At 41.1% G+C, this 15,246-nt stretch overlaps 1 protein-coding gene across 4 annotated transcripts in view; it reads right to left on the bottom strand.

The window, feature by feature from the left end:
- LOC140340667 (myelin-associated glycoprotein-like) overlaps positions 1–15,246 on the bottom strand; it is a 45,979-nt gene that overhangs the window by 8,284 nt on the left and 22,449 nt on the right. For all 4 annotated transcript variants that reach the window (XM_072425992.1, XM_072425991.1, XM_072425994.1 and 1 more), the window contains 8 exons: positions 7,108–7,186; positions 6,644–7,012; positions 6,157–6,453; positions 5,572–5,829; positions 3,554–3,814; positions 2,726–3,013; positions 589–685; positions 75–168 (listed from right to left, as the gene is read on the bottom strand). In XM_072425992.1, the coding sequence (XP_072282093.1) occupies positions 75–168; positions 589–685; positions 2,726–3,013; positions 3,554–3,814; positions 5,572–5,829; positions 6,157–6,453; positions 6,644–7,012; positions 7,108–7,156 (1,713 nt within the window). In that variant the 5' untranslated portion in view covers positions 7,157–7,186. The remainder of the gene's footprint in view (positions 1–74; positions 169–588; positions 686–2,725; positions 3,014–3,553; positions 3,815–5,571; positions 5,830–6,156; positions 6,454–6,643; positions 7,013–7,107; positions 7,187–15,246) is intronic.

Raw genomic sequence — 15,246 nt, 5'->3', positions numbered from 1 at the left:
ATAAAAAAAAGTTAAATTAAAAAAAATCTGTAGTATGCTAGCACCCTAACAGATACAAAATCAAAATAAATTACCTCTATTTTTCCTAAATGTTTCTTTGATGCATCTCCGCTGTATGACGGTGAGGTCTCTGTCTGGATGAAGCTGGAACTTTCTGTCATGGTCTTTCTGCACCAAAAAAAAAAAAAATGCTGTAAATACACCTACATTATATTTTATCAATTGACATGCTGCAGTACTCTCTTTTCACCACAAGATGTCCTCAGTCTTTCAGATTATAATGACACCAAGTGTTATTCAACAGGGAAGATTGGGGACTAAGCAGGGTGTCATGTCCCCGCCCCCGAGGAGGTGGCACCATGGCAGCCTATACTTATACTGTGTAAAGCTACCTTTTGTGATCGTTTCCAGTGACAGGAGAATAAATGAGCATTGTACACACAGTGTTGTTTTGTTCTATAGAGAGGGGAGGCGAGGAAGGATGACTTGGCCCTGATATCTGGCACCGGTTACAGCTTAGGGATGTTTGTTGTTCCTGGTTATTATACTTCATTACTTGAACCAAATGCCCAAAACAACATTTCTTACTTCTCTCTGGTTTTTATCATGTAGCCACCGACCGCGACGAGAATGACGAAAACCACCACAGCTCCTACAGGTCCGATCTTAGCCCAGAGCAAGCTGTCTGCAAGAAGAGAAAAAAAAACACAAAGTTGTTGTATTAGAGGTCGGCCAGTTTCTCAGAAAGCACTGGCGGTGAAATGTATGTAGGGAAGAACAGCACAATGTACACTGACCTGCTGCATTTAACAGCTGAAATTTGTAGCTTATTCGCCATCTGAAAAGTGCAGTAACCCACAGGAATAAAATCAAATGTGAAATCTGATTGGCTGCTGTGGGGTTAGTGCACATTGCAGTAACTCTACACATTGATTTCATAGGTTTACATGTAGGGAATTCATCAATTAGTATCAGTGTGGGCATCCAGACATTTTTTTATGTGTGTCCTTATTAAAGGGACTTCTTTTACAGGTGACACTTATTGGATAGACATCTACACAGGTCTTCTAAATTTGTCTATTAAGGAGTTGAACAGCCTTCAGCAACAACCAAAATCCAATTCATTTATTTCTATTAAACATGAGATGTGGACAGGGAGGAAAGTGTTAATCTGAGAGCCAACACCTCCTAGCTGCAAGTCTGACATCACTGCCACCTAGTGGAGGAAATGCTTACTACAAGAATTGTATCTGTTCATGCCAGGCACAGCAGGGTCCCCCAAATTAACCCCTGGATGTCTGCAATCATAACAATAAATAATGAAGTTGCTGTGATGAACAGCATCAGGTCCCACATTAATAGCTCTTTCCAAATCATGTGATCACCAAGGCCACCAATCATGATGAGAGAAAATCACAATCACAAGAAAATCTGATTGTCACCAATCAAGAAAATCTGCTGTGTGTAAAAGTCACTCTGAGCAAAGAGAAAGAGAATCTGTTCCATTGTACCCAATCAAATCCCTATGTCCTAAATCACCATGTCAAAATTATTCCTGTAGGTGAATGGGGTCTATTTTTATAAATGTGAGATTGACACAGTGAATGTTTGCTGAATTTGCATCTAATATCGTAGAAAGGATTAACCCCATGTGTAACGTGGCCGAAGGGGGGGAATCCCATTTGAATTTAAATGCGATTGTTGTAACTAGATTTTAGAATCTCCATATTGCAGTTAGTCTTCTAATGAGTAAATCTTGTTTATAAATGAGTGATTTCTCTTTGAACGTTTTTGATGAGCAAGGTGAATCCTTTTAAAAAAAATAGATGAATGCTATCATTCAAAAGTCAATCACTATTGGAAAATTTCAAAATAGGATTTGTCCATGAGTATCTTTATACAACACGATAGAGAATTCCAATAACAAGATTCACCCTTTGAATTTTAATTAAAGCAATATTCAGTAGGGGAAGATAGATATCATTGGGCAGTGTGGTGATTCGGTGGGTAATACTTTTGCCTTGTAGCACTAAGGTACCAAGTGTTAATCTTGACCAGGGTACTAACTGACCAAAAATGCTCAAAGAAGCAAAGTGGGAAATTTCTGGTGTAACTATTTTTAAAAAAGTGCAAGTTTTATTGATCCATTGCACATAACTAATAACACATCATACATAAGGATAAAGTAATTGCATACAGTGATTACCATTGACCTCACATCAAACATCAATGTGTAACTGGTAAAAAGCATTTTTTTGGTTCTAACGCGGGGATAAAACAGCTTCTTCAGGGGACAAATGACAGCACCCGACAACCAGAAAAAGAAGTTTGCAGCAAGTTTGTGGAATTGCTCCCAAATCCAAAACTGGCTTCCCCAAAGAAATGCCCAAAACTATCATAGAGACTTTCAGCTAGGGAAAGAAAATTAGATTCTAAGCTTTGAGGACAAAAGTGAGTATGTAAGGTACGGTGTACTATGTTGGTGCTATATAAATAGATGATGATCACAATAAGACAGATTAATGTCCAGCAAACATTGACTGTGTGAACAGCACAATGAATGCTTCATAAACAGACCCTCTTATGTGAATTATCATCAAATTAGCAGACTCCCACTGATCTGGGTATTTAGATTTTATTGGCTTCCGATAAATAAGGGGATTTGGCGCAAGCAGCATCAAAGTTCATAGACCTTCTTTCTATGACCAACGCAGCCATCACTTACCAGAGTCCTGGAACAGGAGCTCGTGGACCTTCTTGCCGTACAGATTGCTTGCAGAACACAAGACGACTTTTGGAAGCTCCGACTCTTTCTGCAAGGTTAGGATGCTGCTCACCATGTAACCGTTTCTCTGGGAGTGGACAAATTCCGTGTTTAGCTCACTCACTGTAAAGTTCTTTTCGGGGATTTCAAACATGATGTATGGGTCAGGGTTGGATTTGACTGTGCACATGCACTGGACGTTGTCCTTCGTCAGCGTACACTTAGATTCTGATAAAACTATTGGGGAAACTGTGAAAACACAAAAAGTTTATTTCAACCAAAACTCTAATTTTGTTGAAAAAGAATCATCTCTAGATATCATGGGAGAACCTGGGTGATGCACCAAACCTCAAAGTTTTCTGGATCACCCATGTTCTCCATAGATCATCTAGCGTCTTCAGATCCATTGGGCCTGATTTAATAAAGCTCTCCAAGGCTGGAGAGGATACTGTTTCATCAGTTAAGCTGAGTGATCCAGCAAACCTGGAATGGATTTCCTAAAAGTCATCATCTAGTGGATGAATTCAGAATGACACCTGTAATTAAACTAAAGTAAATGTATGTTTGCCTATGTCTGCCTGATATCTTTTAAATATATGAAAGTACAATCGCTCATCTCAGTTTGCACAGGTTGATAATACAAGCACTCACTGAACAAAACAATATTCAAATTTTAAATACATTCCTAGGAACTGTTACTGTGGTAGTGAAATTTTTGGTAGTCTTAGAAAATCATAGAAGCAAAGCTGCTCAGTAGCAATAGAATATAGGAGAATACAAAATACTTACACACAACGGTGAGGTTGAAGGAACTGTTGCTGTGTCCATACTGATTTTCGGCCAAACACCAATATTCCCCGTCATGCTCGTGAGTGACCAATGGGATCTCCAAGACCAGCTCATTTTCAAAAACAGCAGAATTGAGGATTTGCTTGTCTTTGATGATGGAGAGGATGGGGTCGGGGTTACCCTGTGTGTTGCAGAAAATGGTGACTGTCTCACCTTCAACTGCGACCAGTGACGCATTCACTGAAGGTTTCCATGGGGCATCTGAAAAACAAAATATTGGGGCTAATAAAGGGGTTGTATTGGTATAAAGGTACAATATTTACCAACATTTGGTAAGTGTCTAATACAGACTGTAAGGGAACCTTGAGTGTAATCGCATTCAGTTACCTCTATTCATTTCGCAATCATTCTGCACAATTTTTCTAATTTGCAGCTCTGTAACACACATTTTTAGGGGCCCAGTTTCAATCCCTATTAACTTGAGTTTCTTTTCAAGGATTCAAAATTATAGAGAATTGTGGATCTCAGAAGTATCAAGTTTTGAACATGGAACAGTATTTAAAATGATCCTTAATTTAGCTTGAACCTTTAGTAGTTCAAAAACTCCTCCTAGACATTGGTACTACCTAAGGTCTGATACTATACTGCCTGTGAGCCGATATCACAACAAGGAGATACCAACACCACCTAAAAGATACCATAACTGCTACATAGCTGCTACATATCTGCCCAAAAGCAGATATCTACTACCTTTAAAGAAGACACCTCTACTACCAAGGAGAAGACACCTCCACTATCGAGGAGAAGACACCTATACTACTGAGGAGAAGATACTTCTACTACCAAGAAGGCACTTTTACTACTGAGAAGAAGACACATCTACTACTGAGGGGAAGACACTTCTATGACCTAGGAGAAGACACTTCTACTACCGAGGAGAAGACACTTCTACTACCGAGGAGAAGACATCACTACTACCTAGGAGAAGACACTTCCACTACCGAGGAGAAGACACCTCTACGACCTAGGAGAAGACACCTCTACGACCTAGGAGAAGACACCTCTACTACCAAGTAGAAGACACTTCTACTACCAAGGAGAAGACACCTCTACTACCAAGTAGAAGACACCTCTACTACTGAGGAGTAGACATCACTACTACCTAGGAGCAGACACTTTTACTACCAAGGAGAAGACACTTCCACTACCTAAGAGAAGACACTTCTACCACCGAGGAAAAGACACCTCTACTACCAAGGAGAAGACACTTACACTACTGAAGAGAAAATACCTCTACTGCCGAGGAAAAGACACTTCTACTACCGAGAAGTAGACACTTCTACGACCTAGGAGAAGACACTTCTACTACCGAGGAGAAGACACCTCTACTACCTAGGAGAAGACACTTTTACTACCAAGGAGAAGATACCTCTACTACAGAGGAGAAGACACCTCTAATACGAAGGAGAAGACACTTCTACTACAAAAGGAAGACACTTCTACTACCAAAGAGAAGATACCTCTATTACTGAGGAGAAGACATCCCAACTATGGAGGAGAATACATCCCTCTATGGAGAAGAATATACTTCTACTATAGAGAAGAAGACACTTCTACTACCGAGGAGAAGAGATTTCTACTACCGAGGAGAAGATACTTCTACTACTGGGAAGACATCTCTACTGTGGAGGAAAAGATACCTCTACTACCTAAGAGCAGACACCTCTACTACAGAGAAGAAGACACCTCTACTACGGAGGAGAAGACACCTCTACTACCGAGGAGATGACGCCTCCACTATGGAGGAGAATACACCTCTACTATGAAGGAGACAACAATTCTACTACCTAGAAGCAGACACCTCTACTAAATGGGAAAAGATACCACTTATACCCAGGAGCAGACACCTTTCCTACCTAAATACTAGCATCAGAATTTTGGTTAAGGATCAATCTATCTAAAAAAAAAATTTCTGTTATACACTCAAACATAACCCCAAAGTCATCTTTTTTACTTACACATGACGGCCAGGCCCATGGACTTGTTGGTCCTCCCATAGTCATTCTCCGCAGCACACAAGTACAAACCATCATGGTTGTAGGTTACGTACTCCAGCTCTAGGGTGAGGTTACTTGTGTAGTCTTCCTTTAAAAGTATGTCATCCTTCAGCCACATAACACGTGATGGGGGGTTACTATCAACTACGCAGATAAACACCACCTGTGTGCCTTCTGTTGTTTCCGTGGAAGAGTTTATATCTATGATGCGCGGGGCGTCTGTAACAGACAGAAACAATCATATTCTTGTGTTATATAAAAAAAAACTTACAGTATTAAAAGGTCAGCTCTAGATACTTGTTGGACAGGGGTGGGAGGGTTTAGAAGTTTGAATTGCTGTCTGTGATCCCACTGGGGAGTTCTCTCACTTCCTGAGCCACAGTAAAAGCGTGAATTGCACGCTACAGGACCATGACTTTTTAGGTCATCTTAACGTACACTTAAGGCATGCTACTGTGGTCTTTTAGTCAATATTTTGTATGATTTTTTAGCATCCCATGTGTGCTTCTATGCTGCACCTATAAAACAAGACATGCTGTTACTTACATTTTACATCCATTGTCACAAATCCCTTATACTGCAGTTCTGTGCCCGGATAGGTGACTCTACATCCGAGACGCTGCCCGTTGTTCTTGTGGGTCGGCAGAAATTTCAGGGTGGATATCTGCTTCCATGAGAGATTATTCTCTTCTAGGCGAGCGTACACCATGTGATGCTCAAGCCCTTCAATGTCCATCCAGGTCACCCTGGGCTTCATGTCAGGGCAGTTATCATCCACCAAGCATGTGATCTCCGTCTCAGAGCCTGAGATTATTTCCTGAGGCTGGACCACAAAGGGCTCATCTGAAAGAAAAATGGATACCAATGTCAAAGGATAAAAAACTTATATATATACATATAGTGTTTGCATGACCCAATGAGGATTACAACTACGTTACAGGTGTTCTTGGTCATTAGCCAACTGCTAAATAAATCAATGTTCCCAGGTACAATTCCTTATGCCCTGGAACCCAAAAGAAATAGAGACACTTACCTAGTATGTAGAGGTTGGCATGCTCGGAGTAAGTGTATTGGTTATATCCCCCAAGGTCCGCCCGGAAGTAGTACTTTCCCTGCAGCTCACTGCTGACTCGGTCAATCTGTATGGAGCAGTTGGACTCTTGGAGATCCCCAATCATTTTTGTCCGTCCCATGTAAATCTCATGTGCTGTGTTTGTTTTGGATTTGAAGACCACAGGTGGGAAGTTTTTAGGGTACGGACTGTTGAAGTACCAGATTCCATGGATCGCTGATGGCCGAATGTCTTCTGGGTAGTTGAAGCTACATGGGATGGCTACACAAGTGTCTTTAAAAGCAGAAATGGATGTTGGCATCCAAGCCGCCCAATGTCTACTCAATGCACCTAGAAGAAAGGTTATAACACAGAGAGAATCTCACTTAATCAATGATGCTCAGGGAGTAAAAAAGCTTTTTTCGAATGGGATTAGTGCTCTTTACCTTCTATTAGAATGAAAAGTAAAGGAAATGTTCTCCACCGCCATTCCATCTTCCCCTGGAAGTCCTTAAAGTTTCTTCACTGTAAATTAATAGCAACCGGGCATTAGAAAACAGAACACTGGGGAGATGGTGGGCTGGATTCACATAACTTTACACAAGGATGGAAAATTTTTCATGGTGACTTTTTTTGTTTTAAATGGAGTCGCTATCTTTATGTGATAGTTCTGTCAACTAAACCAAATGTGTGTCATTTTCATGATAGCTATGATAAATGTGGAAGGAAAAAAAGGAGCAGGTAAAGAGGGTGGAAGAAAGGGAGGGAGAGAGGGAAGGAGGGTGTAAAGAAGGGGAAAGGACAGAGAGAGAAAAGGAAGGGGATGGAAAGGAGAGTGGAGGAAAGGATGTGCTAGAGCGAGGAAGAGAGAGAATTAAGGTTGGCAGGAAGGAAGGAGGGAGTAAAAGAGGATGGAAGAAAGGAAGAAGAAGAGAAGAAGGAAGGGAGGAAGGGAAGAAAGGGGAAGTGAATGATGGTGCAAATAAGGGATGAAGGAGGGAGGAAAGAAGGGTAAAAGGTAGAAAGAGGAAGTGACAGATTGAGGAAGAGAGGAAATGAAAGGGAACAGAAGGGTGGAAGGAAGGCAGGAATGAAGAAGGGAGGAAAGGAGAGTGGAAAGAGGAAAGAAAGGGAGAAGAAGAGAGAGAATTAAAGGTAAGGGAATAAGTGTGGAAGGAAGGGAGAGTAAGGGAAGAAGGGAGAAAAGAAAGGGGAAGGTAATGAGGATGGAAGGGAGGAATGAAGGTGGAAGGGAAGAAGAATGGAAGTAAAAAAGAGGAAGGAAGGATGGAAGGTAAGGAAAGTTTTGGACTGAGGAAAAGAGGGAATGAAGGGAAAAGAGGGAGGAAGGGATGGAATTAACGAGAGAGGAATGAGAGTGGCAGGAAGGAATGATGGTATAAAGAATAGGGTGAAAGAAAGAATGAGGAAAGGAGGGAGGATGGAAAGAAGGAAGTATAGGGAAGTGATAGAGTTAGAAAGAAAGGAATAAAGAAGAAGGGTGGAAGGAAGGCAGGAATGGAGGAGGAAGGGAAGGAAGGTGAAAAGAAGGAAGGAAGGAAGAAGAAGGGAACGAGGAAGGAAGGGATGTAAGTAAGGGGAAGGGAATGAGGATGGAAGGAATGAAAGAGGGGGGAAAGAAGGGTGGAGGAACAAAAGTGTAAGGAAACAAGGATGGAAAGAAGGCAGTAGTCGTTGAACATGTGATAAAAAGTGGTTAATGTGCACTTTAGCACCAATCAAGCAGAATAGAGCATGGGAGAGGCCATATAAATCTGTGTTTATTTACTAAGAAATTAAATAACAATAGGCAACTAAGCAATTAAGCAACAATAATGTTGCTTAATGTTTTGCATTGACTAAATCTTTGGGAAATATACTGGGGCTTTACTACAATTACTACAATTAAAAATAAATAAATAAATGGTATATTAGATTATTTTAGAAAGGGTGCTAAATGTTCTTTGCTAAAGCTATGTGCATACGGGCCAGTTCATCTGTGAATACAGTGAAGCTTTACATGTTATTAAAGACAGAGAATGACAAAAGAATCTGTCTCTCAATACTATGTTCCCCACCCTGAAACCTGTTCACAGACTTCATAATGTACTACTTCCAGTGATTTTTTCACTATAACTAAACAGGAGTGGAATTTGTGGTGTTTGCAGATTACTCATGTGTGATCACAACATTCTGACAGCTCTGATATCTGTGGGCGTAAAGTAAATCTTATTATCTATTAAATATGAATTAATAGACTCAAACATCCTGAAGAGAAGAAGTTACTGGAGTGGAACGTCTACATAGAAATCATTCACATATATGCCATGTCCGGGTATGTGGGGGGGCTCAGAACTTCCTGGCACTGTAGGAAATTAAAATCTGTCTTTAGCCAACCCTACACAAATCGACTTTCATTATCAACTCCATAGCTGTATGTGATTCAAAGTCAATCATTGTACTACGACACAAAAGCAATCAACACACTGTTCATTCAAGTATTGATATTTTGTGAAAAATTGCAATGGAACCAAATTTAATTGGAAATTCTCAAAAACTCATCGGACGCTTCTTGCTCTGTGGGAATCTTCAATCCTGACCTACTGTGTCAATTCTCCAATTGATTTTGACTGAATAGAACACTTGATCAAATGGGAAAATCCCTCCCTTGGTGTATGCAGTCGATTGATATTTCTCTGAAAACCCTTTAATCGGTATACCGCCTTGTACTAGTTATGATTGTCACAATTAGCTTTGTACTGGTCAATGAGCTATAAAGATTTGTGACCACTGAGCTAGATTAATAAAATCTAAAAATTGAAGAAAATCAAATCTGTAAACCGGGCTTTAGTAAGATGTGTACCATACACCATATGTACCATACGAATCTTCTTGGATCTAGTTTATCTCACGAATCAAACTAGATATGGTTGGTGCTGAGGAAACCTTTCACCTCCTAAAAATCTTGATAGTTGATACATTCCAATGCTGATCCATGGTCTTATTCTCATTGGGTATACTTACTTTTCCTGGGTTCCCTTGCCATCCTCTGTGCCCCTGAGAGAGAGATGATGACCCCCTTTATTGGATTTAAGTCATTTTATTTGGCACTTACCCAGGGTTATGGACTCTCTACCACCCCCATGTACCAGCACAGGTGCCCGGTGAATGGTCATTTAGGACCCCTGCTCTTAACCATGCAAGAATTAAGAAAGTCAAATTCCCCTCATAATCAGAAGTACTAGGTATATACAGGCAGGGATGGGGTCATATTCATGGGCCCAATTGCAACATTTTTTCCAGTGCAGGACAATGCTTGGTAGTAACTAACAGATGGTTCCCCAGGCTTACAAAGTCAGGGATTGTTGCATTGAGTCAGAGGTGATCCCCTACCCTCATAATGACAATCAGGCAAGGTGCCAGAACCCATGATAGTGCCCCCAATGCCCCAGCAGGATGACCAGGATCCAAGATGGCAACCCTCCACTTTTCCTCTCCCAGCCAGGGTGAATATGCTGCTGAACAGGACAACACCCCTTTTTTTATAAGAGCAGTCATGGCAAAACCTCTGAAGCCTTACAAGCAAGTACTTGTACAGGTGAGAGCAATTCCATCCTACCTTCACATCATTTGCTAATTCCATCAGTTTCCTGTCTCCAGCCTCAAACAAAAGTTCTCAGACTTTCCGTTCTGCTTCCCTGTTGCTAAGGAAGGAAGAATTTGGGTCAGAACCAAAAGGAAGCCCCCCACTCAATACCCAGTAGCCAGAAAGGGAGGTTGGCTACAGCTTCTATCCCCCAGCTATATTCTAGTGATATGGAGTTGATTGCCAGATTCAAAGATCTATTACATAACGAACTGGCAGAAGCTAATGCCAAATTATCAGCAGAACAGAAATATGATTTTCAGTCCTTGGAGAGAAGTCTGGAAGGTATAGAAAACAAAATGGTGGAATTGCGAGGTTTAACCAAAACTCCTGTTGTATCAATTGGGGAGGCCTGCACAAAAACAGAGGATCTAAAAAAATCAGTCCAGTTGCTACAATTTTTGCATTATGGCAATCAAAGATTTGGAGGGTGCTACAACTGCCCTAATTAAACATCCCTAAATGACTGGAATCTGGAACTGGACCATGATCATAGAGCCCTCACAGTCCCTAAGAATGATGACTATCCATGGGGTATTTTTGTAAAACCACACTTTTATAAAACTAAGAAACACTCATGCGGTCTGCCAGGGAGGCTCCTGACTTAAAGATGGCAGGACACTTGGTTCAGATCTTCTCAAACATCTCCCCTGCTACCATTCAAAAGAGAAGAAACCTCTACAACATGCACTCAATCCTTAAAGTTATAAATACCACTTGGCCTTTCCCTTTCGTCCCATCTTCATCTATAGGGATACATTATACACATTTGCTCATTTCAAGATTTGGAAAATAACTGCTGGATTTGGGACAGATTTCCCAAGCTCTATCCGACAACACCAATCAACGATGGTACTTCTCCACTGTCACCATTATGGACAACGGTATTCAAAGCTTCTAAATGACATAAACACCAGACCTGAAGGATGACTATTCTTCATAGAGCTAACTCCTCTATCCTGACCTAAACTTCACATTCTTCATATTATACAGATTGCTCAAACTGAACTTTAAAATATATTGAAGAATTATTTTCCCTTAAACTAATTTATCTATACAACTCCCATTATTAACTGGGTGGCCCATAAGGCTAATACAAATCTCCTTCAGCATCAAACATGCCCTTAAAGCACTCATCCAAGCCAAAATGCATGAATTCTATGAACTTTAGTGGGATAACAAACAGAACCCTCATGGTGACCTCTTGCATCAATGAACTCCACTCTTAACCCTTGCTGACAACTAGGATAAAAAGTGATGGGCCAAACTTAAGTACTACACATGGGGGGTTAAACCTGGTATCTTACTAGCTTATAAACCAAACCCCAAATCGCAAATTCAAACTTCCTGACAGTTGTTATACCCAAAACTTGACTCTAACCTTATAAATATTTAATGACTTTGACCTATATGTTTATATCACGAACTCCATGATACCTCTTCAACACCGACCTTCCTGACCTAGAGACCTAGATGTTTTGGAGCAGGAATTTACTAGAGAGGAAATTCAAGTAGCCATTAAACTTCTCAAACTAAGTAGTGCACAGGGCGTATATTTTCACATTTCAATTACAAAAAGCTTGCAAACACGCTGGACTCACACATCATCTGTGAAGGAAATGTCCTTCTGCCACAAGCCAACGTAGTCTTTATTAGTGTAATTCCTCAACCAAAAAATGAGATCTTGTATTTTGATGTAGACCAGGAGTCAACAAAACCCGGCATTTAGGCCAGATACGGCCTAGCAGTTAGTTCGTTCCTGCCTAACGCCCCCTGGCCAAGGGTTGCCGGCGGATCGGCCAGGAGGCATTAGGAACTACCGGAGCCGCCGGAGCTCCGGTGCCCCCTCTTTGCTGTTGCTCCCCTATTTACCGCGGCCAGTGTTGATAATTCCACCGCTGCGGTAAATATGGAAAGCTCCCTGAAGGGAAATCCTTCTCCTCCGCAAAGCATACAGAGGAAAGGGATTTCACTTCAGGGGGCGTTCCCTGGTGATAGGGGTGGAGCCATTAGGGCGGGACTCAGAGTCCGGCCTAGTGTACTCCCGCCCACCCCTGAAATGGCCTAATGGACACGGAAGTTTGCCGACCCCTGGTGTAGACAAATGCCAGTTATCGTTGCTACACCAGGCCCTTATGCCCCAACAAAAAAATTGGCCTATATGAACTTCTGGGAGGCTGATTTGTGCTTGACCTGGGAGTTGGATAATTGGCAGGAGGTCACCATTGCCCACTTCGAAGTTACTATTAACACATTGTTGGTAGAAGCCAACTTGAAAACATATAGAATTGACCCCTTAGCCTGCCTCCTGTTTTGTGCAATTGCAACCAAAGACAGGCCATGTTTCACATTTGATGGACATGGCTCAGGTTAGGCAGATCTGGATCTGAACCTATAATCTATATATTCTTTTACCTTAACAAACATACAAAATATTTCCAAAACTGGCCTATTTATTAAAGTGGACTTGCCTGTTCCCAAACCTCTTTTTAGGCTGATTCAATGTAATTTTCGAAGCTAGAATCAGCATTGCTAAACATTGGAAGGAGCCCATACTGCCCCTGGACTACCTAAACCTAAAGTTAAACGACCATGTCTGGCATCCTGAACAATGACCTGGCTGTTTTTTATAAGACCTGGGACCCTTGGATTTAATACATTGAACACCTTGTTCTCTACATGCGTGTTCTCTCATTCTTACCTTTTTTAATGTTGATTTTAACCTTGGTAATTTATATTCTTCTCAAAGTTAATGCTGTTTGTCTCCTATTTCTCCCATTCCTATCCAACAATATTTTTTGTTAATGGTTGTCAATGCCTGTCTGGAATCTTTAATAAAAATATTGAAATATAAATGTAACAATTACAGATCTTTGTTTATTGTATTGTTCATATGTGCCTGAAGTTTTGCTTTAATGTCCTGGATACACGCTAAAGATTCTGTAGAGAATCATACAATATATGAATCATAATCGCCCATTTCATGAGATGGGGGATTGTTCCCAGATTAGAGGGATCTACAGGACAAAAAAAATCTGGTGAATCAAAACCAGTGACTCAACAATCAACGCAATTAAACCATCAAAACGTAAAGAATTACGCATTGGGTGGGAGGGTAAAGCTGGCCATATGCACTGCAGGGTACAATCTCTCCGGATTTACTAACAACTTCTGAGGGCCTGCCAAGAAATTTCATTCAATTTGCATCCATTCACTCTGTACAACATAACTCTTTGCAGGTCTGAAAGGGATGATAGCATGTTCAAGGTAGGTTCTAGAATGGGGGCCACCAATTTGCCAAGGGCCCAAACTTTTTCCAGTGCTCCAAATGGCATGAGTGCGAGGAGCTGGAATGCTGTGCATTAGGACCCCCACTTTATGTTTGCCCAGGACTCCATTTTGTCCAAAATGCCCCCTGAACATGTATGGTATATATATTCAGGTTAAGGGGTGGAGTTAAAGCTGAACTCAAGGCAAAATATATACAGAGCTTTGCCAAACAACACAGCAAAGATCCAGACCTCTTTCCTCTATAGAGTTTGGTCACTTCCCTCCCTTCATCTGTGACTGAACAATAAAGAAGTAGCAGAAGACTGGAGAGTCATCCCTCTGCTTACTTAGCTTGCTTCTCTTGCCTGAGAATTCCTTTTACAGCACATGTGCACAGCAAAACATCTGATTGGCTCTTAGTGTTGCTCAGCCCTCTCCTATTATTATTAATATTATTATTATTATTATTAAACAGGATTTATATAGCGCCAACATATTACGCAGCCCTGTACATTAAATAGGGGTTGAAAATGACAGACTAATACAGCTTATGAGTGATACAGGAGGAGAGGACCCTGCCCCGAAGAGCTTACAATCAGTAAGCTCTTACTAGTCAGGTATTGACCACTTGCAGTAAGAAATACAGATAACCAATATGGTTCACTATTAAAAACACTGCCAAACTCAGGAGCGAAAATTCACGTAAATTTTGGCTGCTATCTAAAAGGTGTCACAATATTCGAAGTTCTAAATGAAAAAAGGGGAAGTAAATGAAGCTGTGCCATCCCGTGCTGGGAAACCAGAAGGACAAAAGAGGTCCGGCCATCTTTGCCATCCATCTCCTGGACTCCGGCCAAGCGATAAAGGCACAATAGCACCCGTTGTATTGTGGCTTCACAGCAGCCATTGAGCCGGGAGTGACGGCGCACAAGAGTTGTTTTGATGGCACTGTGCAGATCAAGCCAACACTTGAGTCACTTCCATCCGCAGGAGGAGCGGTGAGGAGGAGGACCAGGCTGTCATCTGCTCAGCTGAGAAGGTCTCACACTTGTTTTCTTACAGTTTAACACCTTCCTTGCTTTCTCATATAACAACAAGGTGGGAATATTTAAGGTTGTGTGCCATTTTCCAACAAAAAAAAAACAAAGAAAAAAGTTTTGGACATTGGGGTGAAGAATACAAGACAAAGTCCAATTATAATTGAAGTATTAGGTAGATTTATAAACCCTACCTGAATTACATTTTTTAAAATAAAATATGTTTCTCCTTTTCATACTTTTGTTACATCTCAGTCTTTCTTCTACAGCCTCATTCTCTATGGGAGCTTTAGCAATGGCTGTATGGCCATTTTTAGGGTTGTTTTATAATAGTGTCCTGATGGTGGACCATATTTTCACACTAGGCATCAATACAGCCATTTGTAGTCACCAAGGTAGTTCATGTAACAGTATGACAACACAGGAGTACATTGGGAACAGGGACAGGGTGTTGTCAATCTAAGCAAGGACCTTCATGGCAGGATTTGTGGTCTTCCAAGTTGTCACTATGCACATCATTCCTGGATAGACTATTTTAGGATCAAAATATTCCTTCAATCAATTATTCAGTGCAATCACACTGATTATATAGGTCCAAGGTTATAATCTCGGCCAGGACACTATCTGCATGG

The sequence above is a fragment of the Pyxicephalus adspersus genome, chromosome 11 (assembly GCF_032062135.1).
Source record: "Pyxicephalus adspersus chromosome 11, UCB_Pads_2.0, whole genome shotgun sequence".
In the NCBI taxonomy this organism is placed as follows: domain Eukaryota; kingdom Metazoa; phylum Chordata; class Amphibia; order Anura; family Pyxicephalidae; genus Pyxicephalus; species Pyxicephalus adspersus.
Note: the sequence above shows the minus strand (reverse complement) of the source record. Positions and strands in the feature narration are given on the sequence as shown.